Genomic DNA, 26,995 nt, shown 5'->3' on the forward strand with positions numbered 1-26,995 from the left:
GTGAATTCAAAGTATAGTTAAATACTACAAGGATGGTAAAAGTTAGAATGGGAGATTATTATTAATTTGTTGCTCCCAATCAGGAAGGTTTTAAGATATTCTACTCTGTCTCCATGGCTCGCACAATTTCTAACTTAAACGAAAAACTTTTTAAGTTTTTGTTTTGAGAGGCTATAGCCAGGACCAGGGAATATGGCACAAGGAATGGAATACCAGTAGCAGCCATGTGACCTCAGTTGTGGAAAAATTCAAAACGAAACCTATGGATCAAGTGCTCTAAACAGCCGTCTCTTGGTTGACTGTGATACAACACTCAACCAAAAAGGAAACAGCAGAATATTTACACTCTTGGTAAAAACAGCTCTTAATTTACATGCTATCAAAGCAATAAGCTGTTCATTACAGAGATTTAATTTGGCTGGGGGCCAAACGTTTTAATATTTCCAGGCAAAATATAGAGCTTTGATTTGGGCTCAGAATTCCTTCTATATTCTTATGGTTTTAACTTAAAAAGATCAGTTTGTGCCCAAACAAAGGTTTTTGCAAAGATTTCCAAGACTTGTACGAATCATTAAAAAATGAATTTTGAATTTATATCATGGATTTTAGTTTCCCCCCTTTACAGTTACTTCTTAAATGCACTAAAAGTTACTTTAATTAGAATAGCATGTAAGTTTATTGCATAATTTTGCTGCAGCCTAGCCTTCCTAAGGGCAAGTTGGTTTAACTAAGGATCTTCATTAAATGATTGAATAATTGGGAGAATACTCCATTACGAGGTAGGTTTTGGATGGATTCATAGAGAAAATCAATTTCAATTTAAACGGAAACTAAGATAACTGGCACCATATGTACAGCTCAACGATCCGGCCAAGCACAGATGGCACCGCAGGTGGGTGGGGCAATAGTCCGTGTCATGGCCTTCAGATTGCACCAGGTCGTGCATTTATTGCACAGACAATGTACATTCCATCTCTATTCTGTCCAACATTGCCTTGTCTTTTTCATCTCCTCTCTTCAACATTCCACTGCCAATCATAATGCTCTGAATCCACCTTTCTTGAATTTTTTAAATTCCCTCCTCCCTCACCACTCCTGGTACTTCTTCTCTTTCCATTCTTCTTCTCACCCACGCATCAAAAGCTTCTAATCTATGCCCATTCATCTTGCTCCTACAATTTATTTCCAAGTCATACAAAACCATGCTTTTCTTGAAATCCATAAAGTCCCCATCATCAATTCCCCCTCCTTGCAAAAGCTCTTTTGTCCAGAGCATTTTTTTTTTTACGTCCCTACTAATTTGACCAACCTAGTCCAAACACTTCCTAGAGAGGCAAGCTGTTCTTCCTCTTGCCCCATTTTCCACTTCTGTTTCAAGGTTTCCATTAATAAAAAACACAACAGAAAGAAGAGTTATTTATTACACCACTAAACACTACAACATGATCCAATCACAATATATTCCGATGCTATTTCAAAGCTTACATGAATGAATAAACAGCTGTAGAGGACACTTAGGGTACCTTGATTTTTTTGTATTTGGACTTGTGAATTACATGAATTTTTGGCATCATTGTAAGCACATGCAATAGACTAGACTTCTAAAGAATCAACAGCGCATAAATTTATCTCGACAACGTATTTTCCTTGAACATTTCCAATGAGAACTGAAATTGCTTTCACTGGATTCGACAGAGACAGAACATGCATGCTAAAGCACAAGTCCATGAATGTGAAGCAATATTCTTAAAATTATAAATTTTTTATAGACAGAAGTGCCCTCTGAAGCTTAATAATACCTAACAAAGCAACAAGGATGTATCAGAAATGTAAAATGTCCCACCACCGATATATTCTCCAAGAGCTGCATTTATTATTTATACCAAAGCATGTGCCAATCTCAAGCATCACCTTCTCTCTCTCTCTCATCCACATGTTACATAGACAAATACACGATGGTGGGGGCAGGAATAGTGCTGTGACAGAAAGTGATTTAGCGGTCACCCTCATCAATTTTGGAATAATGTGTGAGTGAAGTCAATGTAGTCTAGTGCACCAGGTATTGGACGCTCCGTCTTTGGATCCACATACGGTTTCATTCGTGCCACACAATAGTCCGCCATCTCCTTGGTTAGGTTCTGAGGATAAATTGAATGAGAATTTTATTATTCTCCAGTCAATGCTGAACATTAATTGTAATCCAGAGATTTGGCATAATAGTTCCCACAACTTAAACAAAAGCGCAAAAAGGACTCACCGCGTAGAGTTCCTCCTTCGTCACGTACGGCCCATCGCCGGCTGTTATCGCTCGGAAAGCATTTTCTATTTCTTCCGAGCTCCTCACATTCTCCGTTTCCTTACCTATCATGAATGCCATATATTCCTGCAGAGATACATAGCCATCCCGATTGGGGTCCACTACATCTGTGAGACAAGAGAAGATGCTTTTTTCAATTCACACAAACATGAACACAATACAGTTAAGGAAGTCAATCTACTTGATACAAGGAAGCACAGCCCAATATGAGGTCATGAATACACCGATGATAATTAATACATAAAAGGAAGTAGCAGTGCATACATTTTAATCATTAAAAAAAAAATACAAGATATGCCTAAATGGTAGGAGGAAATAATCAAACAATACTTCTAGTTAATCATAAACAAAAATATTAATTTCCATAGCAATTATAATGCACATATAATTGTGTACTACATATCTATGTACCGTAATATTGCAGCAGTGTAAGGGTTTGCTTTCTCATTTGTAAATTCCAAAGAAACTGTGGGAGATGCCACAACAGTAACTTTTAGCGGAGTCATCCGCTAATGTGCATTTCAATGCAACAATTTCAGGGTGTAAAAATCAATTGCCTTGACTTTTTTTTTAATTTTAAACTATTATTGTGGACATTAATGAGGTATAATATTAGGAGTATGACTTACTCTCCTCTCTGACACCAGGGAGGACCATGTGCATCAACAAATTTTCACTGTAGCATAATTTATGCATATGAACCATGCATTGATTGTACAAAAACTATGCCTTCAGTTTTTTTTGTAAATTCTGGTTTCAAGAAACAAAGAATTTCATACACAAGAAATGAAGCCCTAAGCAATTCACTTTAACTCACCGAGAATGGCCTTGAATTCAGGGTCAGGATGTCCCTCATCCACCATGGGAAGGTCATACCCAAGGGCTCGCAAACAGGACTTGAACTGGGCGTGGTTCAGGCGGCCAGACTTCTCCTTGTCGAAATGTTTGAACATCATCGAGAACTCCTTGAGGGCATCTTCGCTTACGCCCGACTGGTTGCGAGCCTGTATCTGCTGTTCCAAGTTGTGCTGCATTCGCATTCCTAGCTGATCCAGTTGGTCCCACTGCTGTGCCAAACCTACAGTGCTGTAGAGGAAAAACAACGAAGTTTTGTCACAAATAAGGAATTAATCTGCAGTATTCATATAATATTCTTTGTGGAATCACTGCTAGAGAAACACAATTTTGCACACAAAATATTTGGCTGGGCTAACTGTCTTGCTAAACTTTAAATTTGGGCAGTTTTTTTAATTGAAAGATAAATAATTTCTTTCTGTCAAATTTTAAAGCAACAAAAAATAAAGCAGCTCCACAGCTAAAATTTTCAATGAAGCAGAGGCTCCTTGGAAATAAGTTTTAAAAAATTTCAATCAGAAAACAACAGAATACTTATTAACACCAACAGAGAAAATGAAAAGATGTAATCTACCTGTGTTCGGTGTATCGGTTGTCCAAAATAAGATGCTCTTCCAGTAATGCCCCCAGGTCTTCTATCTTCTTGAGGTCGGTACGCCGGGAACGGACTTCTGTGGCTTTCCTCTGATATTAATAAGAAAAACAAAATCAGAATGGATGGAATTGCCAGGAAATCCAGAGTAATTTCTCAAACTTTAACATTTTCAAACCAAAGAAGACAAGAAAAATGAAACAATCCAAACCTTGGTAGCTTCCAACTGCAGCTCCAGAGAACCAGACCCTTCCATCATGGATGTTCTACAGGGAAACAAGTAAAAGAAGAAAAAAAGTGTTACTGTTTTTTGCAAACCAATCACCATTTAGCATGTAATCAGCAATTCAAAATTGCATAGCGTCGTAGTGTCCCCCCCCCCTCATGCACATACACACACATCATCGTCCAGCTTTCAATATTTACTTTCAAAAATTGGTGTGGCACAATGCAAAAATTTCAAACCCTGAGATGATAAAAAAATAAAGCAATTTTAGAATATTTCAAAACTGATGCTCTTGTACTTTCAATTTATACGCAATAAAAAAGGAATTTTACGTTTAACGAATTTTACGTTTGATACACATATATTAATTGCTAAAAATATGAAACACATGAACCAAAGCAGATTCATTGTCTGATGTTTATAATGTTCTCAACTAAATTCCAGCATAAAAATTTCTTAAATTCAAATGTTCACTGGGTCTTTGGCCATTTTTTCATTTAATTCAGTTTCCTTTGTTGACACCCCCATTCTTTCAGGTCCCAGTCCCAAACCATGTTACGTTTCTGTGCCCTGCTTTGTTTGGCAAAAAAGAAAAACTTAAATGACTTTGTCAAGTGGAAAACCAAATGGTAAAAATCAACAGAAAACTTTAAAAAAATAATATTCTTTCTCAAATAAAAATACCAAGATGAATCCAAATGATATTTCATTTAAGTAACGAGTTGTACCAGTAGAATGAAGCTTAACAGGAATAAACATATGAAAGTCCCATTTCATTTTCCAAGTTGCCACACCAACATGCATTTATATGAAGTGGTGCAACTTTTGAGTACCGTATTTCCAAGCGCATAAGATGCACCCAGATTTTTCAGGTTAGAATTCACAAAAAATACTTGGATCAGACTGGAAAGGATCAAATTATTTTGATTTTAGCAATTAATAAGAAGAAAATGGGGTCATTATCATCTTCAGATCAATATAGATTCCACTGCTAATAATTGACTCTCTGATGTAAAACATGCTACAATATTACACTGAAAATGCAAATCAAAATGAACAGAGACGCGAGTAGGTTTGGGAGGGTGTCTCACCTTGTCTCAGTCAGCCACTGGTGGAAGGCATTGGCATGCTTGGCAAATTCCTTCCTTAGCTTGTCATTCTCCTCCTGCCGCTGGGCTTCTTTAGCAAGCTCCAAGTCACGTTCCTGCAGCCAAATTGAAATGTATCAATTGCAATGCGAGGATGAAATTCATATGAGCTTGCATTCCAAAAATAGAACAAACATGAAAATGAGAGATGATAGAAATCATCAGGTTGCAAGTATACCTCAGTTCTAAATTCTCATTCTTTTTGCTTCCATTTATTTTTTCAAAGATATTTTCCATTAAATTCAGGCAAAGGGTGTGAAAGATGAGAATTTATTATGCAGTTTAAAAATATACAAGTTGAAATGAGGTCACATTAATTGAATATGTTACTAAGTAATGGAATTTCTGAAATCTCTTCTCTCTCTCACCTTAATGATTTTCTGAAGATTGCTCCAGGTGTCTTCCAGAGCTTCCATCGTGAACCATGTGTACGGATTAGAGCCAACATTGAAGCTCTTGATGCGCTGCTCCAAGGCTGCCAGGGCTTCAAAATCTGCTTGGGCAGAGGACAAAGATGCCTGAAAACAAAAAGAAATACAAAATAATTTCCTAGGTACCATGGATTTCAAGATTAGATCACGTTCCTTACACCAAACACGGCAGAACTTCTCCAAACTAATCGCAATTCATGTATTTTCTAAGCAAAACAAATATTTATTATAAATATCAAGTCATATCATTTACTTTTCTTCCCTTTCCTGACCCCTTCATCCTCATGATTTTGAAACAAAGAAAGTTCCACAAAAAAAAATTCTATCCCATTCATGATTCCAATTACCATTTTATAAAGTCAAAGAACATTGCACATGATGACCATTATATGGAAATTGCCAAACATTCACGGGTTTATTTCATTTTTTACACAATAATTTAATTTGCATTTAAGATATCTTAGATCGAAGGTAAATTTAAGAACCATAATATCACAAATAACGTTACAATATGCATTAATAAAAATTGGCTCACATCATTGAAGCAATGCCTGTTTTCCATCCAATTACATTAGGCTAATGAATAGCAAGCATTAAGATTTGATTAGCTAGGAAACAATAATTCAAAGTGAACAATACCAGCTTCAGATGCAATTAGTATACAGAGACTTTGCCACAAAGAACAGAAGCTGATTATACTTTCCATGAAACTGTAGCTTGACACATTTTCAAGTTAAGAGAAACTAAACCCATTATATACCCAGAGCAAAGGACTAAGTTTAACTTAACTAAGTAATATCAGATCACTAAAGATATAGCAGAATAATTACCTTAATGATAAAAAAGAGCAAGTACCGGAAGTGCCACCACTCAGAGTCATCACTTTTCAAATAGAATCTCGAACTCAAGTCAGACTTTAACGGTATTTCACTACATACCAGATAAGTGCTCAAGCCCCCCATTCTTCCAAGCTGCAACTCAAGTGATAATAACCCTCGTCGCCCCCCCCCCTCTCCTGCAACAAGCACTCACCTGGAATTGGGCGTGGGCCTCTCGGAGGGCACGAATCTCCTCAATGGAGTTGCACCGCACAGGGTCCGTGAGGTCTTCCTCAGCATTCTCAAACCACGAGTTGAAGGCAGAGGCCTTTTTGGCAAATGTCAAGTAGAGCTCCTCAATCTGTCGGAATTGCTCCTGCATCCTGAGGAGGCGCTGCTTGCGGGCATCGGAGTCATTCAGGAGCTTCTGCCATCTGTGAGAAGGATAAGGCGAGCACATCTTTAAGATCAATCCATCAAGCACCATTCAAAACAGCTACTTTGATGCAGATGGTACATGCAATGATTTGGCATGGACATAGTAGTTCCTTTACCTTGCTATGACATCAGCGTGTCTCCTCTCAATCGCCGGAGTTTGGTCATGCTCGGCGGCAATCAGTCTGTCCTTGAGGCCAGTGATATTCTGGATTCCTTCATGCTCAAACGCATGCAGGCCTGAAGAGATCAAAGCATTGAATATATATTCATGAACCACTATATTAGGTCAGATTCTCAATGAAAGTTCTTCTTTTTTGTACGGCATGATACATGAAACTTTAATTTCAATTTACCCTTTGTTTCTAATGAATTATTAAGGATTTCAGCAAATTTAATAGTATTGAATTTTGTCAAAGTTACTTTAATATTTCAATCAACAAATAATTAAAGACAATGCCTGACATTTATTGGTGATCAAAGTTGAGGCATGCTGTACTTGACTCTTCCAACAACATGCACATATTTAATTTCAAATCACGATTTGGAAGTGTGATAACATACAACAAACAAAAATAAACACAGGTTCGGTTGGAAGGATTCGTATTTTCCATCAAATCCTTAAATTTGCACAGGGAAGAGACAATTATACCAAAGACAAACTGTTGAAGGAACCTGACCACTACATGGACGCTGAATTAGTGGAAATGCAAAACCGCGAGGATGACCACAGCTTCGCTCTGCTGCTTGTTCCAAGGAGTTTGGCATGGGGATGAGCATAATGCACAAGAAAAACTCTAGGGACAAACTTAACAAAAGCAAAAAAAAAAGAAACATCTGGTGGTACAATAATATGCAGCCGATCTGGCACACATTAATACACAAGTCTACACTTTTCTCGCCTACGCTCATGAAAAATTCCCAATTTGGCCGAATAATGTCACAACAGTGAATAAGTAATTCCACAGAAAGGTAAAAAATTTTCCCGTACCCATGTCATGCTTTCCTCGCCTGAATTGACTTCTCTTGAATTGTACAAATTACTTTTTCCCAAACAACTGATGCACTAGCCAATCAAATATTGCCCAAAAGTGGCACTAACCAGCGTCAAAGGTTTCCTGCTTGGTGAGCAGTGTCTGGACAGTGGACAAGTCTCGCCCAAACTCTTCGGAGCGAACGTGAGCTTCCTTGTCACCTATCCATGACTCAACGACATCCGCTTTCCACATGAACTGCAAGTACGCAGAGTTGTCCAAGAGGCGAGCCTTGCGTCTTGCAGCCAAAGAGCCAAGATGGTCCAGTTTGGTCTGAGGAATAAAAGGCAGAGAAACTACTATGATGACATATGCATGCAGTAACTTTGGCATTAACATCCATCGTGATGTGGCTTACTGGACATAGTTCAGAATAAGTCTCCCCCTTGACAAGTGAATTTTTTTGAACCATAAAATAATTCTTCACATCAGGAGCAATTCCGGAATTAATGGTGGGCATGATTGTAAAGATACCTACAGTGGTCTTGCATATTATTCATATGCACATTACGTTATTAGCATTCCTTGCTTGGGCATCACTGCTACATAGACAGAACCAAGTAAAATCTCTGACGGTGCAGGTTTTCATTCTGGCAACAGTCAACCAAAGCATATGTGATTATGATTCAAGAAATTCTCTATTAGGATCAATGATGCCAGGGACTGACTGACTCAATGAGACATATAATTGAGCAATTGCACCAGAGCTAGAGACGTGAAATTTTCAGGGAATGTTCCCATTCATAAAATTACTAAGGACAAAAGTTGAAAATTTAAACCAAAGGACCAGAGGGCAAGCCCAGAAATTATTATATTTTTAAATATAAATAAATGGGATAAATGAAAATTTACCGAGCAGATTGATTTTCTTGTTAAATTGTTAAATGATAAAATAATTAACCTATTGCCATGGAACTTGAGCATAAACATTGGAAGAGAATTAAACCTTGATTGCTCATTTTTTGTCCATCTCCCTTGAAAATTTGCAATTCAAATGTGAAATTTTGATGGTTTAACAATCACTTAGTGATTAATATATTATTACAAACATAACATAATACAAAGAATATATATATAGCTATGCTTTACACAATGGCATATTTTCCAGTTATGCAACAGGAAAGGCAAACTTACAATGGCTTCCAATGAATATGAAAGTGTATTATTCAGTCAATACAAGGCTATATATTGTTTGCTGTGTACTCAACATGAGGTTCATATATGAAGGCTTTAATTAAGAATGAAAAATACTAGCTTAAAGAATGATGACCTCATTTTTAAGTTTGCAGTGCATGCAGCTTTTTTCAAGTCGTCTTAAGAATTAGTAAATTCGGGTACCTATAGATATATTTTAACAAATGAAAGTTCGTACGCAGTGAATTCAAAAAGCACACGATATAATGAAGTGGACATTATCTTAATACACTTTTCCTTGAACCTACGATAAATATTAACTTTGGACATTATCACAAAATGTTGATAAACACCTCAAAACCTAATCTCCTTTCTTTCTGAGAATGATTTCATCATTCCCTCGAAATTTCCATTCTTTTCCATTGAATTCTTCTTTTTCATTTCAAAAATTTATCACCTATTCATATCACACAATCATAATTCCTTACACTGGCTCATTTATCCCTCCCTTCAACTTGGACGATTCATCAGTGTCACCCAAAGACGTATGGAAGACAATGCGAGGGAATGGCACGGAGTGGTAGCATTGTTTTAATGATTTTTGAATGCAGTAACTTGTTCAACTGTTAACATCAAAAAAGTATTTCTGATAATTGTCTCCAGCATAACAATTTTGGTTTAATTTATCCTGCTTGCAAACAACAGGCACCATTCACTCACTGAAGCACATATGGCCAATAGCCAAATACTTATAACCCGCCTTGCCGCAAGAAATAATTTTCACCACAAAAATTATTACTTAATAGTTATTCATAATAGGTGCAATTCACAGTCACCTTTCAAAAATGCTCGACCCCAGTATCACGACACAAAACTTCCCTCATCAACATTGTACACTCTAAGTGCATATAGCTGAGGGGGAAGTAATTGTGACCTTGCCATTTAATTTTCGAATGAGGACGTAGTAAAGAAGTAAACCCTCGAAAGTGAAAGACTCGCCTGCAGCTGCTGGCAGCGAGCTGAGATGGCTGGTGCGTGATGGTTTGAGGCATTGACGAGGGCCTGCCCGGCAGCAAATATGTCCTGGCAGCGCTCGCCATGGGCGGCAAAGTCGGTCTCAAATGCATCGTGCTTCTTCAGGAGACCCTGCACAGCCGCCATTGTGTCTCCATAGTCCTCTACGGACAGAAGTTGTTGCTTCTCGCTGGAAACAAAAAAAGAGCACAGATTTTTAACCACAATGCCATCCAGGGCAGTCGTCATGACCACACATCAGCGCTCTCTACATGTTTATGGGCACCACTTAAAATGGGGAAAGCATTTTACGAGTTTTTAACCACACACTCATCTGATGATTGAATACATCAACAATCAGAAATTCTTTGCATTTATTAGGGTATACCCTTAATGCAACTCGTCAAATAAACTAATACGTGGAGAGTCATGGTTTGTTTGGTATTTTCCAATTATTTGATGGTTTCTACATGCGATGAATTTTGAAACAAAAGTTAACATAATAATTAGCCTCCCAATCATTCAGTGAAATTATGCTAATAATGGTAAAAAAAAGTATCATCAATTTTGGGAAAAATGAATGCTTAATTCATGAACTATAAATGCCCCTATCCTGGGCCCAAGCCATTGAGAGCAGAGCCATTTTTGGTAGAATCACGGTCGTCATTTTATTATTATTTTACTTTAAGAGATTTCAGGAAGCTTCCATTGAGAAACTCTGCAACGTAGAGTTGAAATCAAAGTCACTGGAGGGTAGTGACGTAGTAAAAAATCAGTCACTCGAGAGATATTAAAGACATTCCATTTACAAGCCGGGACAAGATTAAATGTTGCATAGACATGAGCTATATTCGTGGGGGCATGTGTACGTTAGTTGATAGTATGCGATATGTATTCGCATGCATATAAAGTTATTAAGTATACACAAGTTATTAAGGTATATAGCACATAAGTTATAAAGGTATTCTCATGAATACATACGCCTCCGTAGGTGTAGGTTTGCATGAATTCATTGGTTTTATTCTCTTTTACGGGTGGTGACATAACACCCCCCACCACACGACCATGAAGTAGCTTGTAGGGTATTGTGTAGTTGTTTCTATTCTCAATGCGGAAATTCCTCACATTTCCTCAACACTTACAGTTGCTTCTGATCTTATGAAATCACTGGATTCAGGAAAAAAGGATTGGTGACGTAATACCTATCTTACAACGCAAAACATTTCACTAAAAATTTTTCTACATTACATTGAAGCTCAACAATTTTACCTTTTTCCTGAAATTCCTAAACATCAATACATTTTCCGGATAATGACACTGTATACAGACAGACGTTAAGAGTGAGCAGAATATTCGTAAATGACTTTTATACGACATAAATTCCTGTAATGTGGGATTCCCACCCCTGGGTCTCTCATTACATATTGTTTAAAAACATTTGACTTAGTTTTTTTGCATAAAATAAAATGTAAAAAATAAGCTTTCTCCTAAAATTAATATAATTAATTCCTTTAACTAACTGCATATTTAATGGGTTCAAATGCTCCAAGCGCAATTAGTGTGCACCCTATTGATAAAAAAATAGTACCCCTCTAACTCTTAAGCAACTCATTTCTGCATCCCCACCTAAACCCTCTTCCTCGTCCACAAGGACACAAGCGGGACTTCCACTTTGCGACAGTGCGCAAACACAAATCCTGGACATACATAGTCTGATTGAACCTTGGCCATACCAGCCTGAGTCGAGCATCCTGCAAGAAGAGATGACAAATTCACCTTATCCATGCTTCTTCCTCTTCAACCTTGGCCAAGAACTGCTGGAAGGTAAGAGACTCCTCTAGCTTCTGCCCACGATCAGCAGCAAGTTGCTTCAGCTCTGCCCATGCTCCATTCAGCAGACGCAGCCTCTGAAATATAGTATTGAAGCACGCATTCAAGGTCAATGGAGCCACACGTAAGCAAGAACACTCACAAAAAAAAAGGCACCAAGAAGAAAAGCCAAACAGAGTGGAAATTAGAGAATTTTTATAGAGCTAATTCAAGCATAAGAGACAAAATTAGCCTTCCAGAACTTTTATGAAATAATGAGAAATACAGTTGAACCTCACATTTATGTCATTGCAATTTTTACGTATTCCCACAATTTAAGACAGTTTTATTAGCTCCCATTTAATTTTCTATTGCTCCTAAGTATGTAGAACCTCATGTTTACCTAATTTAATTCTCTATTTTCCTGCTATTCACATCAATAGGTGCTTGATTAAAAAATTTCACATTCAAATACAGTAACTCAGTCTTTGAAAAAACGTTTTTGCCTTCGTCTCATGCATACAGAACTAAAAAAGACTGGAGAGAACAGTAATATGATTGGTTTTAAGGAAGAATTGAAATTTAACAAGTATTAAATAGAGCTACTTGTGATAGAAAAGTGAACTACATTAACTCATAAGCTCAGTCTGAAAGGAAAAGATTTGTGCTATGAAATGAATACATTGTAGGACCAGGAGTTAGTTACATATTTATACATTGTAAGAACACTTGAGAGAGGCTATTCATATCGCACATAAGTTGAACATATGAGGAATGAAAATGACTTGGACCCATACATAATGAAGCATGAAAAATGCAAGAACTGCTGCCGGACAACTGGCATCATTTGCACTTCCTTGAGGCAACAGATATAACAGCGGACTCCTGAATAATAAAAATTATTGAAACTTCCTACTTTGGATCAAAAATATACTGAAATAAAAATAATTATATTTTCTTCAAAGAATTTTGAAGTTGGCCAACAGTTGGAATCAGTTAAAGAGTGAGGCTGCTCAGATTCTCATGTTTTAAGTTTTCCACAAATGCACAGGAATGTAAATTTTATCCCGTTTGACAGTGCAAAGACAAGGTGAAAAATAACATTTTCAATTGAGGGAAAAATTAAAATTCTGGTACAATTTGTATCACATGATAGCATCTGTACTGATCTGGCAAAACATCCCTGGTTGCCGGCTTCTACACTGAATGCAAAAGTGGAAAATTGAGATTCGATTGTGAAACATGCAAACCAAAGCAGATCATGTCAAAAAAAAAAAAGAAAAATAAGTCAAGAATTCCAGGAATGAAGAATAACTGGAAGAGGTGTTTTTAATTGATATCCCCATAAATGGTGCAATCATAAAAGAAAAAGTATTGCATATTCCCAATACATAGTTAATCGAAGATTTCCCAGCATCCGCTGATCGGCTAAATCGCTTTTAAATAGACACATTCTTGTATGCAAGACTCTGTGTAACGAAAGTTGAAGTGCCCAAAAGATGATTTCAATGTCAACAGTCAGGATTATTTATTTTAGGGAGCTGCCAGCACAAACACTGCCCTTCAAATATGAACAGTGACATGGATGGGTGCTTAGCAGACAACAAAGGCTTACTATCTTAAAAATCACAAATACAAATGGAAATGAGAAGCTTCAGCCACTGGAGGTTGGTAAATCAAGGAGCCCTACATGCTAAAACTTCTTTGGACTTCTAGGATTGGTGATCCTAGCATGTTACTAATGAGGTCGGCGAAAACCACTTTTGCCTTCTAACAAATGATGTTATCATTAATAGCATTGAATTGCAATTGATTATCCATTCGAGAAGCAATCTTTCAGAGTCATTTAAAATATGTAACTTTGCATAATGTTTTGTTATTGAACTTCGCACAAAAAACAATGTCTGAACATAATTTTGGAAAAATGTGTGATCGCTAATGACACTAATTTGCTGCCAGGAATGAGTGCTGAATGCAAACAGGAGCAGCAGCCCTTCAAACAATCCAGGAATTCCTCTATCCTTGCCTTTGGTTACGGGAAATATCACTTGTTGATTGAGTTATTGTTTAATAACTATTTTTTTCTCATTACCGAAATTACTCATCGTTCAAGATGCTCCTTGAGTGAGGCTTCACTGCAGTTTATCACCAATTAATATTACAATTCTAGCTGTGGGTTTAACTCAATTCTGGACAATGGAAACTCATTTTTTCCATTATATTATAAATCCCAAATTACCTTCCAACATTTTAATTTCAAATCCTCACTCCTGCTTTAAAAAGTGCTTCAGTTGTGTCAATCCATCCCTCTATATTTTATGAATAACAATAATATTTTGAATCCATCAGCAGCATCTATTTTGCAATACATCTGCCTCAATTGACTGACCTGCTCTATCTCGGGGACGCCCAGATTGGACACGTCCATCAGCTTCTCGCCAGCCTCCTGCACAGCCTGGATGGCCGGCTCGTGGCACGCCAACTCCGCCTCCAACCGCTTGTGCTTCTTCTTTAGGTTCTGAACTCCGGTTAGATCTCGGCCATAGTCATCGGAGCCAACAAGAAGCTTCTTCTCCCTGAAAACGACACACCACACCAATGAAACCAAATGGCTCAAATCCCATTTCCAAAGGGTAATGCAGAGCAAACCAAAAAAGACAATACCTATTATGAATGCCTTTAAGGTAATTTAAGTTCACTTAAAGATACAAACTTTCATTTGAAAATACCCATAACGATTAATTTGATTAATCTTCTGGATTATTTCATTTCAGCCCTAGACTAAATAAGGCAACAATCCCAGCAAATATGATATTAACGATTATCATCCACAACATTTGGCTGAGATGCCGCATGTCTAGTATATATGAACAAAATTCGAAAGAGCACACAATAGAATATAATACACAGTACGCATCAAGCTTGCTTTGTTGACATCGGTGAAAAAAGAAGTTTACAAATGTTTTCCAATTTTTAAACTTAAAAATGGAGTCAAAATAACAAAATCACAGTCAATACATCAGCTTGGTGTTTCATGCCTTGCCCATATATACTTACTTGATCCAAGACTCCTCATCCGCAATGTCTCTGAAGAACTGGTGAAGGGTGTTGGCCTCATTGAGTCGAGCCTGACGATGGGCCGCCAGGTTCTTGATTCGCTCATAGCGCTCATTGATGGAATTCCTCTTCTCCTGGATACTTGCGGCATCAAACTGCCCACTCTCAATCAGAGAATCGGCTTGCGCATTCATGTCTGCACAGAAAAATATTCCACGGATTGTTAGCAAAATCAAGGAAAAATCATTACTGTTCTTGACATGGTTTATACAGAGCCCTGATTTACATTAATTCTACTGGAGTAAAAATTGTTCACTGATGTTTCTTTTAAAACATATCTAACATGCCCTTTACACTCCCTATATCCTGGTGGTGAAGATGTTGCATGGATACTATCGTAAGCACGCTTAATTACCCAAGTTTTCCCTTCACCATTAAAGTGCAACCTCTAAAAATTCCTTCAGCTATAATTGGAAAAGCAAATTAAATATTAATAAGAAAGAACACATTTTGTGTTGAAGAGGAAATATATATCCGGCTAAAATTCATATTTAAGGATTGCCATAATGTGTATGGTCAATGTTATCATTTATCTAAAATTAAATAGTACACAACAAAAGTGATCTACAGGCATAACTACTTAAGACTCCTGCAACGGCCCATTTGCAAAAATACACTCAGGAGGACTCACCTCCAATGCGATCTCCATGAGCTATGACGTCTGCTTCGACCAGCTGGTGCTTCTTGATGAGATTCTGCACCGATGCCAAATCTTTGCCAGAGTCCTCGCTCGTCAGGAGAGACTCAACCTCCCCCAGCCAGAAGTCCAAGTCCTTGGCTGCAGCCACAAAGGTTCGCTGCTTGTTGGCCTCCTTCAAACGCATCGATTTCTCCGTGGTCTTCTGCGTGAGATACTCCCACTGGTCTGCTATTGATGCCAGCCTCGCCTTTACGTTGCCAAGGAAGGAAGGAAGGAAGGAGATCACGAAATGATATGGTTTTGAATATTTATAACTTAAAACGCTGATGACATTTACATGAAGATATAAGAGCTTTTTTTGCAAAACTAAGCAAAATTAACCAAGACTTTGAGAGAAGAAATGAAGCAATTCCTACAGTTCAGGATTTCTGAACTGACTTAACCATATTCGAGAGAAATGATAATTAGCAATTGTGATTTCCACTATACTATTTTTATTCACACGACCAGGGTTTCAACACTTCACGTCATCCTCAGGTCTTCATGCGTTGAAACTCTGGTTGTGTGAATAAAAATAATATAGTGGAAATCAATTGCTAATTATTATTTCTCCTCAAAATGGAAATTCTCCACAAAGTTAAGCTTGAAACTACAAATTTTGCGACTACACCAAATTTTCCATTCACATACTTCATTATGCCCAATTAAAAATTTCAGAAAGGGTATTATTAGAGCATATGATTAAGGCTTTCTAATGATAAATCAGACTCAGTACTAACAGATGTAACTCCACAGTGCAGTCAGTCATGTATCATTTAGACAAAGATAGTTGTTGTTACATGCATGAATAGAAGAATTTTAATTTGATTAACTAAAGCTTGTGTATGTTCAAAAATAAATAATTTAAGTAGTCTACTACCATGCGTAACTACTCTCAGGCCATCCGAATGTTGGACTTGTGACAATTGTTTTAATTGAATATTTTTCTTTCATAACTGCATAGAATTTTGGTTATTTCCCCAAGATCCCACTGCTACCAGGATCAATATTAAACCACCGAGACTTTTTCAGGTTCCCAAAATATCCAAATTGATGGTAATGTTCTACTGTTTCCAACAGCGCCACCTGTCTTCTTTTCTCCACCCTTCCTCCTCCTATCCATGCCACATCATTTTGACTTGGGCAAACTTTCAAAACTCCCCCTTTATACTTAATCACTTAGTTCCATTGCCATAACCACAATATTCTTAACTTGAATCCATATTATTAACAGCACAGGTGACTATATACCCTCCCAATCAGTGTGGAGGGTGACTTGTTTAAAATTGCACAATGCTTGGATGCTTTCTCATTAAACAACAAAACGAGGCATCGCATTTTCGGTGACCACTACTTCCCCGGCTGTCACATTTTACTTTACACTTTAACCTACAACCATTGGATCAGCCAGAAGCCTCATCCATGATATTTGCAAGTTGAGTCTTAAAACAGTGCAGAATATCTTGCAGTTAAAAGAGAAAAAACTCAGCAGAGAATAAAGCTAAAAAAAAAGAAAGACAAACCCACCTGGACGGCATCCTCGGAACCGGCGCACTGTCGCTGTTCGATCAGCGTTTGACCAGTGGCAAGCACCCCCTGGATTCGGTCTGCATTAGCCGCCAGCTCAGCCTCAAATGCCTGGTGCTTTTGGTGCTTTGACTGGATGTTGGCCGGGTCCCTGTAGGACTCCTCCATGGCCAGCTGCAGTTTCTCTCCAATCCAGTGCTCCGCTTCGTCCGCCTCTCGACTGAACTGCTGCAGGGTGCGGCTCTCGCCCAGCTTGGAGCGCTTCTCTATCAGGGCCTCCTTCAGGTGGCGCCATCTCTGGAGCACCTGGCGACGCTTGTCATCAATGGCATCGGAGGCATAATGGCCAGAGGAAAGGAGCTGATCCGCTAGCGTTTGCAGGGTGGCCATCTTCTCTTCCTGCAATCAGATCCCATGTGCACACATTGAACACAGTGCGTTGCAAAGCATTTAACTTGGCAATGCAGACGGTAGTATTCACTAAAGCATGGTTCCATTCATCCTACTCTGTTTTTTGGCATTTTTGGTATTCCATGCCTAGAAAAGCTGCTCTTTCCAGCTCTATGGTAATAACAACCATATTTGGTCCAATTATGGACCTCAAACAGTCTCGCAAAATACTAGGCATCACGAAAGTGACTGGATGCCATGGATTCCACTGATTTCATTTGGCATCCGCATATTGAATTATTTAAGTCACTTATGTCTATAATTGAAAACAATTAGATATTGTTACAAATTAGGATCTTCTGGGGTAGAATCTATCACATCAAGGTGCTGTGTGCAACCTTGCCTCATTAAATGTGATTTATCAGCATAATATTTTAACTAAGTTCCATTTATACTTGCATAAAAATCTGCAGAGATAAACACAGTTAAGGAGACTTAGGAGGTGGTAATGTAATGATAACTTCACCCTGAATAATTGCAAGTTCATTCAGCCATTACAGGAAAAAACATGTCTGCTGTGCAAATTGATGAATTGCACAGGAGAATTAACATTGTGCCATTAAATCGTTATCAATAAACATACAATAATTATGTAGTGTAAAAAAATGAAATTTTATGATTATGATATGTCTTGAGGCCAGGCCTCCTTGCAAGTGCCCAAGTGCACCACCACCAACCACTTACTTGAGAACCAATGGCTTTGTCAAAGTCCTCGTGCTTCTTGATAAGCGCCTCCACATTGTCACCCTTTGAATCAACCTCCTCTGCAGATAGGAATGCCTCCCGAGAAGACATCCAGTTCTCAGCCTGCTCACAGTCACGATAAAACAACTGAAGTTCCAGGCATTGGTCCAACTGAACACGGCGATCAGCCCACGCCCTGGCACAAACAAATTTTTTAATATGCTCAAATACCCTACAAACAACACTCACATCGACAGCTGTCAACACTTTATTCATCTAAGATAAAAGCAAAAAATGATCATCAAACAACCAACAAGGTCTAAATGATCACATTTATTTCCATTCAGGAAATACGTATAATTCACATTGACATTATTGATGAACTGACCTTTAATTTAAATTGCATTAATGAGGTCATCACATTGAAAAATAAAATGGGGTCTAAAATCTTATTGCTTCAAAAATATTAATCATAGAATGGTTATGAATTAAGTTTTTAGTGAAACAATTTGGTCAAATCAATTATTACAATATGGGCATGCCCCTTACTAAGGTGAACTAAACAAAATTGATAGCAGGGAAAAAGAATGATGTACTTGCTTTATCGATCAATTTCCTTTGTTATACATCAGAGGTTCTCAGATTCCAGTATTTTGAGGCCAAAGGATTACTTCTCAAAACCAAAATTGTTCTGATTCTTTCACCTTAATCAATCAATCAATATAATGAAATAAGACTTACTTCTCCAATTCTTGGCGTGCCTCAGCCATGCTCTCCAGTTTCTCCTGGACTTCAACCGAAGCATAATGCTCCGCTTCCAGCAGTTGCTTTCCAAACTGCTCGAATGCCTGGAATGTGCCACCACGAGCATCTATCTCCATTCGGTGCTCCTGAAAATACATCATTCAAGTTTGAAACATTCAAACTTCAAACCGGCCAAGGCTGAAAACAATATGACAAATTTAATTGGCTGAAAATGTACCAACATGATTCATATAATGATTTATTTTTTGAGTTGCCATACTTCTGACTACAACTTCCTCCTGCTTTTTTGGATGAAATTTCACCTTTTCAAATTGTGAATGACATGGAATTTTGGGAAGGACATAAAACACAATGGCCACACTATAAGTTTCCTTTTTCTTCGCAAATCTATTCCGTATCAACTTATGTTCCATCATAACATGAGAATTTTTGAATCGCGATAATCAACTCATTTATTTTTTACACATTTCAACCGTCTCAAAATGTATGGCAATGAACAAAGAGTAAGGTATTTCAATTAATGTGTCATAAAATATTTCATTAAATAATGAGATTGATAGTGCTAATATTACTGTTAATACTGTCTCAATGATTACTTACCATAGAAAACTCCGTAGAATGGTATCATTTACATGTAAATTTCAGCACATACAAAAAGGATTTACATTCTATCAGACCATAAATCTCCACTACTCCGCTTTTGATTAAAGAAAAAGATGATCAAATGATAGCAGACTCCAATTTTGTAGATCTAATGGCATTTCATACTCCTTGGCTTATTGTGCCATCATAGAAATTTGGAGTTCATCAGCAGTTTTCCAGCAACTTCACTTATAACTTAAAATAATATTCATGTATACATATATATATACATGTATGTTTGTAAATCTCGAACAAAAATACCACAATGAATAAAATTTAGCAAGGCACTCTTTCGGTCATAGGCATTAAAATGAGTTTATCATTCCATAAGTAAAATTAAGATCTGTTCAAAAATGCATTAAAATGCTCCCCTTCCAATATGTAATTTCAATAAAGTAATCAAGGAAATTTGTGATCAATGTCACAACTCAATTACCTGGTGTCTCTCGAGGAGAGCCTCAGCACCGGTGACATCTGATGCAAGTTCCTCAGCGGCAACTAAGCCGAGCATAGAGTTGATCCATGACATGAGGTCACGGTAGTCGGCGAGGAAACGCTGGAGGTCATAAGAGTCAAGGAGGCGTTCTTTGCGCGCGTCGGCACGAGCAGTCAGTCGCCTCCACTCCTCGTCAATCTCTCGCTGCTTTCCATACGTCTGGTCAGCTGTTTCTGGATGCGTCTGCATCAAGCGGTTGGCAGTCTCGTCCAGTTGACGAATCTAAATAGAGCGAACGCACACATTGACCCAACTATACACGCATAAACAACAAGCAAATACAATGAACAAGTTTGGTGAGGTGGGTAGTTAAAGGTGCGGAGGCAAAATTGAGGGAAAGGCACTTGCAGAAAGCAGCCTGCAAGGAATGCATATGGTGGAGCATTTTTATGATTCTTCTTGGCATGGGGAGTTCTTTAAGAGAAAAATCAGCCATGAATTTAATGCCAAATCTATGTCACACTGTTTTATCCACACTGGAGGTAGTTTCCGAAGTAAAGTGTCAGTTACAACACTCATATTGCTCTAAAAGAAAATGGTAATATTTTTGTTCGTGTGCAGTTATACTTCTGAAATCATCAAGTCATAGCATTTAGTCCTTCCAATGTATGAGAGCCTCGGGATGGAAGAGTGGAAGTGACGAGGTCTTTGCACCATTGCGAGTAGGAGGGCAACTTGGTAGAGGTAGGGCTTTCATGGAATGGGGGGAGAGGAGCGAAAAGGAACCCACACCCTGCATTAGACTTCTCTTAGCGAGAGGCACCTCGTGGTCCACAATTTAACATCCCATCCAATAGATGCCACACTCCACTTAAACAACCCTCCATAGAGTAACATAAGCAAGTATCGGGATACCACTGAAAAATCCTGCCACCCCTCCAGGGTTCAAACTCAAACAAACAAAGAGAAAAACATAAGAATAAAAGTGGATTTTCCAATCTAAGGAACCCCAATCTAAAGATTCTGTGAGATTGTTCAGAGCTAAATCAAACATTAATGTGAATAGAATCATTCTCCAATTATTATGTACGAGTATGGCATCTTGATATCCACGTTCTCTGGGGAACCAACTAAAGATCGAACAACAACAAAGGAATTCGCACAAGACTTCTGCTGTGAGGTGGGGAGTATTTGAGGAAATAACGAGCAGACCTTGTCCCCGAGGGCAGCCAGGTCCCTCTCAAGGCCCTCGTGCTTGCGCTGAAGGGCCTGGACGGAGCGGAGGTCCTTCCCAAGATCATCCTCACTCAATGTGGCGTCCTTCTCAGAGATCCAGTCCCTCGTCTCCTCCACATCGCGATGGAAGCGCCTCACCTCGTGGGCAGAGCCCAACTGGGCAGCGCGCTCCCTCGTCACTTGCTGCAGAGAGGTCCACTTCTCATTTAGATCCTAGGGGAGAGAAGGGAAGACAAAAAGAAAGAAAGAGATGAAAAAGTAGAAAATAAATACATTATCATCAATAAGAATTTAAAGTGTGGGTCCAGTTAAAATGCCCTACCTCAATTTGGGTCTGGATTTTCAGCGCAGCCTCCGTCTGGCCGAGGCTCGTCAGCTGCACTGCTATCTCATTCATCTGGGACAATCGCACTTCGTTGGCATGGAGATCAGCACGGAAATCGTCAAAGCGCTTCTGCATCACCTCAACTTGCTCCAAGTCCTCCCCACCAACACCCTCACCAACATCTTGCACCTGCACCTAGTGGACACAAGGGAAGGAGAGAGAGAGAGATATTTCCTTTATTAAATTTTCTGGTTTGGCAGAAACTGTCGGACGCTTCTAATGGTCCAACGCAAAAAAAATGTCTACCCAAAACTACAACGCATTGAAACAATTATGCATATTAAAATGAACTCTGCCACCAAAGCACCTCATATTTTAAAAAGTCATCCAGTGTTTTGAAATGCCAAATGCATCAAGTAAAACTTCAACCTCTAATTAAATTAATTTAAATAATTTTCCACATTTTGAATCAATTTAGAATCACTCACATCATACACCTCAAATTAAGATAAACTCTCACGGGAAATATTTGGCTTCACTGAGGAATTTTTTAATTCTCATATATTGAAAATTGCAGTGTTCTCAGATTAATGCCTACGAAGTGTAGCACTTGATCAGTATTTTAATGGCCAGCGGCATAAAATCTATGAAAAAATCAGCCCGAAATGAGAAAAATGCTTGTTCCCACTTCCCTTGACTTTTCTCATTCAATTGCAATTGCTTGACAACCATTGGTTCAATAATATTCAGATATGGAGTAACATTTCAAAAAAATTGAAAGAAATGGGAAGTTAACAGTCCTGTTCAAGGCAGATTATGAATGCATGAACTCCAGTGGAGCTTGCTTGGAAAATGAACATTCAAATTCAATTCATATAAAAGAGAATGTATAGTGTGATCATTCTACAAAAAAATTATTTACAAGTACACTATTATGCTTCACAACAAACAGGATTTTGAAACCGAGAAGGCAAATGTCAACTGAGACATCCTTTAAACATAATTTTCTGGAATCAATTTTGACAGAGCTAACTTACTTGCGCGTACTGTTCCTTGTCGCGTATCCAAGTCGCAAGCTCAGCTGCCTCACGTACAAGCACATACGCTTTCACAGTCTCATCCAATCGCTTCTTCCTCTCCCGGGCAATATCAAGGAGGTGATCATATTGGGTTTCAATCTGCTGCTGACGGGACATTATTGAACCAGCTGCCAATACACGGCGATCAGAGGTAAAAATAAAATATTTTCTAAATTATACAAAGGAAAAGGACAACACACAGCTGAAAAACTCCACAAATGAAGCACTTCACAAAGTATGAATGAAAAATTGACTTAATTGTATTTTCCTGAATATAAGGCAACATTTTTTGTTCTAATTTATGATGAAAAAAATATTCCCAGCCACTTAAAATCAAGCCTCTCACTCACGGAAAAATATCCATAGTAAAACTAACATCAGTAACAAGTAATCATGATTTGCCTTCAAAATGAGCATACTATCTTGTTAAAGAGAGGCATAATTAATCAAAGTTTCGTTCATTTTCTATTTCATACACAATGGACGAAAGTCTTTCCATTTCTGGAGCATGCATCGTCCACAACAGGGGCTTACCCTGCGCTGGCGTCGTTGGACTTGCCCCGGCTCCTGATCCTGAGCCATCAGTTTTGGAGAGATTTTGACGGGATGACGACATGGCAGCAGCTCCTGTTGAGTCAACCTTCTTCACATATGCAGCCGGGACGAACCCTTGGCGGTCATTTACCTCAACCTTCCACCAGTCCTGAAAAACAACGAATAAGCACACTTAAGTACCTTTCACATCATAAAAGTCAATATTCATTAGCTCTTTGCGTTTCTGCTGGAAGATAATCCACAGAAGTCAACACAATGAGTGTTCAGCAAATATTACAAAGCTGATGGCCTATTATTGCGCCAAGGTTTGAGACTGTGCGTGAACAAAATCACCACCAATTAAACTTAATATACTGATGCACGTTCTAGCTTAGTCCAAGGAGAGTTTAATAGAGAGAAAAAATAAGACTAATTTTTAAAGCTATGATGATAGATGCGAAATATACATTATTAGGTTAGGCTATGCCATACCCTGCACAGCTTTTATTTTTTTTTTTTAAGTATTCAGGTAATTCAATTTACCTTAGTCCAACAACCATTTTGATACATATTATTTATTGAAAAGAAGCATGCATATTAAGCCAATACATATGCACACAGATATAATTGCCAACATATTCTTTTCTACAAGGATAAAATGCCATTTGTATGGAGATATGAAAGCAGTTCCCGTAAGGCTGCACAAATTGCACACACCTGGACCACCGTCGAATAACAATGGTTTGACAACACAATCATTTCATTTGCTTCAAACAGATCAAGGTAAGTAACTTTCAGATACCCTAAGAAGCGAGCACTCACCTTGTTGTTTGAATTCAGCAGGGTCAGCACATCTCCCTTCTTCATAGAAACCTCACGCGGTGACTTCTCCGAGTAATCATAGAGCGCAACAACACACTCCTTGCCCCAAAGGTCAACCGCTGGAGCTTCCTGCCATCATGAAACAACAATGTCTCAGTATACGCGAACAAATTTCAAAACTCTCCAACAAATCAACTCCTCCTGCATTGCATCACAACACCACTACAAAGATATTGTTTGATGCTAACAGGGCACTTACCCGACAAGCAAGGGCATCTCGGCGAAGGGCACGCACAGTGTTGCCAAATGCTTCTAGATCTGACACTAGAGCTTCATGTTTCTTCAGCAGGGCTTCCGAGGAGTCCTCGTCCTTGCCGTAGTCCGATCCGCCAGCAATTGGCTCCTTCTCCCTCATCCACGACTCCGCTTCATTGGCATCAGCAAAGTACTGATGGGCTTGCAGGGAATCCTCCAGGTCTTGCTTCCTCTACATTATAGAAACAACATGCAAAGATGATTAGCACACAACACCAGTCACTGGAAAAATCATATGATTGGCTCAGTTCTTGCATTTTGCATAATTACAGTATTTTATTTCATTTAGCAAAACAATGGATGCAATTACAAACACCAAAGTCCAAAGGGGGGAAAATCCACCAAGTCGGGAGTCGAACCCATGACCTTTGGGGGGGCAGACGAGGACGTCACCCCGCCACCAGCGGGGCTGGCAGAGTTGGAGTTTATGAATTTAAGTTTTTCAAGGTCAGTAATGGCCAACATCCATATCACACTTTAACTCAACAACAGAAAAAGTCCACCATTAGATATAACATTGACGTCAAGAGAGAATTTGAGCCTACAACATTAAGATTAACCAAAGATGGTATTACCCACAAGAGTAAACAGGATATTTACTATGGAACTGTTTGAACAGTATAAATGGATGGAAATGGTACATATTTATAATAGTAGTAATTAGGGGAGATAGCTAAGGTCATTTTTACCATTATGGATAGTTGGGTAATTGTAGAGGTAAGATGATATTCGGATAGAGGGGGGGGGGGGGGGTGGATAGAAGCCAAGCAACAGCATTTCCCTAATGATAACCAAAGGCACCCAGGGTCCATAACTTAAAACCACATCCATAAGCAATGATTTTATCATAGAGTCTAAGTGCTTGCAGCACACGTTTTGACATAAAACTACCTTGTCACACTAAACATATGGATATGTTCATCAATATATACTCAGATCCACAAAAGGCAATGGAAGCAACTATTGAGGGGTACTGAAACTTTTTCCAAAAGCAGAGTGCAAAGGATCAACACATCAAAACCTGAGGGATGGTACCTTACCTGGCTAGCCTTCTGCTTCAGTCCCTTCCAGTGATCTTCAGAAAGTGTGTCCACCCTCTGCTTGATTTCAGCCGATGCAAAGTGACCCTGGTCAATCATTTGGTGAGCTACTTGAACCACTCCGGTCACTCTGCCCTCATGATTTGCTATTTCAGCCATTACAGCCTGATGCTTCTTGATGAGATTTTGAACGCCTATCAGGTCTCGGCCTGAGGTTGACAACAAAAAAAAAACCCTCTTTAAGTCATACGACCTCATGAACAAAGTTTCATATTTCTATGCAAATTATATCGCACGAAATTCACTTTAAATCTACAGCCCAGTTAAGTTTCTCTCTCTCTCCACATTCATCAAACTAAATACATGGGCCAGTACAATAAATATCCTAATTTGACTCCCATAACGCATGAGCCATAGAATCTTAGCTAGAACTCTTAATCGATGACAAACTCAAAGGCTACCCACCCCTGTTGGTGGACGCTGCAACAGGCTCCTTCTCACGGATCCATGCTTCCTCATCTTCAATGTCACGGAATAGCTGTTGCACTTGGAGTGAGTCTAAGAGCCGTTGCTTGCGGATGGCCATAGGGCCTTGCAGTCCGGCATAACGATCAGCCAGGGCAGACTACAACAAGCAATGTAGAAACATAATATATTTAATTGATAAGCAAACTACACAAAAGTAAGATCAACAGATTCAGGCATGAGGTCGTGGAAGTTCATCATAATGAAATAAGGACAATTTGTACTTGTCTTGTACCTGATGATGACTCTGCGAGTTGAAACGCGTTGTACGTTAAATAAACTGTGGAAAAGTGCAAATTGTCCTTATTTCATTACACAAAAGTAATCCCTTCATATCAATGGCAAAAAACTATTCAGTGATCAAAACTCAAAAAACCAGTCATCAAGCACTGAGAATAATAGACTCCGTTCTGAGAAACATGCATGCTAACCAACAAAATCATGCCATTTCAAATACAATTCCATTCAAATTTCAGGCGGATTTTTCAGATAATTAATTGGATTTTTCAAATGGAAATAAAATCTTATGCAATCAAAACCATGGTTCATCCGTTGAAATGAAATGAAACAGCACAGCGTAAGAATGATATTCACCTGCTTGGTATGGATGTTGTCTGCATCGAAGTGGCCCATCTCAACAAAGTGCGCTGCCTGCTCGCCAATACCTTCCATGCGATCATGGTGCGAAGCCACGTCAGCTTCCAGCAAGGCATGCTTCTTTTGCAGATTCTGCACGCTGGTCAAATCCTGAGCACAAGAGTTGAGGATTAGCTTTGAAACATATCATGATCACAAGAAGAGAGTTTCGGTTACCACTGGAGAACTCGGAACATCCAGAATGTTAATCCAATGATAATGGGCCATTACTATTTGTGGCTTAGCAAATTTTCCCTGCCACTATGAAACCCTAAGAATGTTAGAATTAACCATTATTAAAAGTAGTAACCAATGTTAAAAATGTGGTTGAATTTGATCAATAGATGATCTTTGAAATTTTCTCCTTAAA

The 26,995-nt window shown here is 38.6% G+C and overlaps 1 protein-coding gene across 1 annotated transcript in view; it reads right to left on the minus strand.

Moving 5' to 3' along the window:
* Positions 1–1,403: 1,403 nt before the first annotated feature.
* The window catches only part of alpha-Spec (alpha spectrin), a 44,138-nt gene continuing 18,546 nt past the window's right edge, over positions 1,404–26,995 (minus strand). Inside the window, exons 14-41 of the mRNA XM_071585960.1 lie at positions 26,584–26,736; positions 25,930–26,089; positions 25,465–25,673; positions 24,369–24,596; positions 24,110–24,238; positions 23,288–23,456; positions 22,712–22,881; positions 21,672–21,869; positions 21,326–21,562; positions 20,114–20,395; positions 19,012–19,160; positions 18,271–18,466; positions 17,137–17,535; positions 15,562–15,817; positions 14,871–15,066; positions 14,203–14,389; positions 11,781–11,911; positions 9,990–10,194; positions 7,925–8,129; positions 6,942–7,062; positions 6,602–6,821; positions 5,507–5,656; positions 5,082–5,194; positions 3,976–4,030; positions 3,747–3,856; positions 3,135–3,403; positions 2,258–2,424; positions 1,404–2,138 (exon numbers count right to left, since the gene is read on the minus strand). Of these exons, the coding sequence (XP_071442061.1) occupies positions 2,010–2,138; positions 2,258–2,424; positions 3,135–3,403; positions 3,747–3,856; positions 3,976–4,030; positions 5,082–5,194; positions 5,507–5,656; positions 6,602–6,821; positions 6,942–7,062; positions 7,925–8,129; positions 9,990–10,194; positions 11,781–11,911; positions 14,203–14,389; positions 14,871–15,066; positions 15,562–15,817; positions 17,137–17,535; positions 18,271–18,466; positions 19,012–19,160; positions 20,114–20,395; positions 21,326–21,562; positions 21,672–21,869; positions 22,712–22,881; positions 23,288–23,456; positions 24,110–24,238; positions 24,369–24,596; positions 25,465–25,673; positions 25,930–26,089; positions 26,584–26,736 (5,193 nt within the window). The 3' untranslated portion in view covers positions 1,404–2,009. The remainder of the gene's footprint in view (positions 2,139–2,257; positions 2,425–3,134; positions 3,404–3,746; positions 3,857–3,975; positions 4,031–5,081; positions 5,195–5,506; positions 5,657–6,601; positions 6,822–6,941; positions 7,063–7,924; positions 8,130–9,989; positions 10,195–11,780; positions 11,912–14,202; positions 14,390–14,870; positions 15,067–15,561; positions 15,818–17,136; positions 17,536–18,270; positions 18,467–19,011; positions 19,161–20,113; positions 20,396–21,325; positions 21,563–21,671; positions 21,870–22,711; positions 22,882–23,287; positions 23,457–24,109; positions 24,239–24,368; positions 24,597–25,464; positions 25,674–25,929; positions 26,090–26,583; positions 26,737–26,995) is intronic.

Source organism: Hetaerina americana, unplaced genomic scaffold (assembly GCF_022747635.1).
Source record: "Hetaerina americana unplaced genomic scaffold, ioHetAmer1.1.p SCAF_2, whole genome shotgun sequence".
Classification (NCBI taxonomy): domain Eukaryota; kingdom Metazoa; phylum Arthropoda; class Insecta; order Odonata; family Calopterygidae; genus Hetaerina; species Hetaerina americana.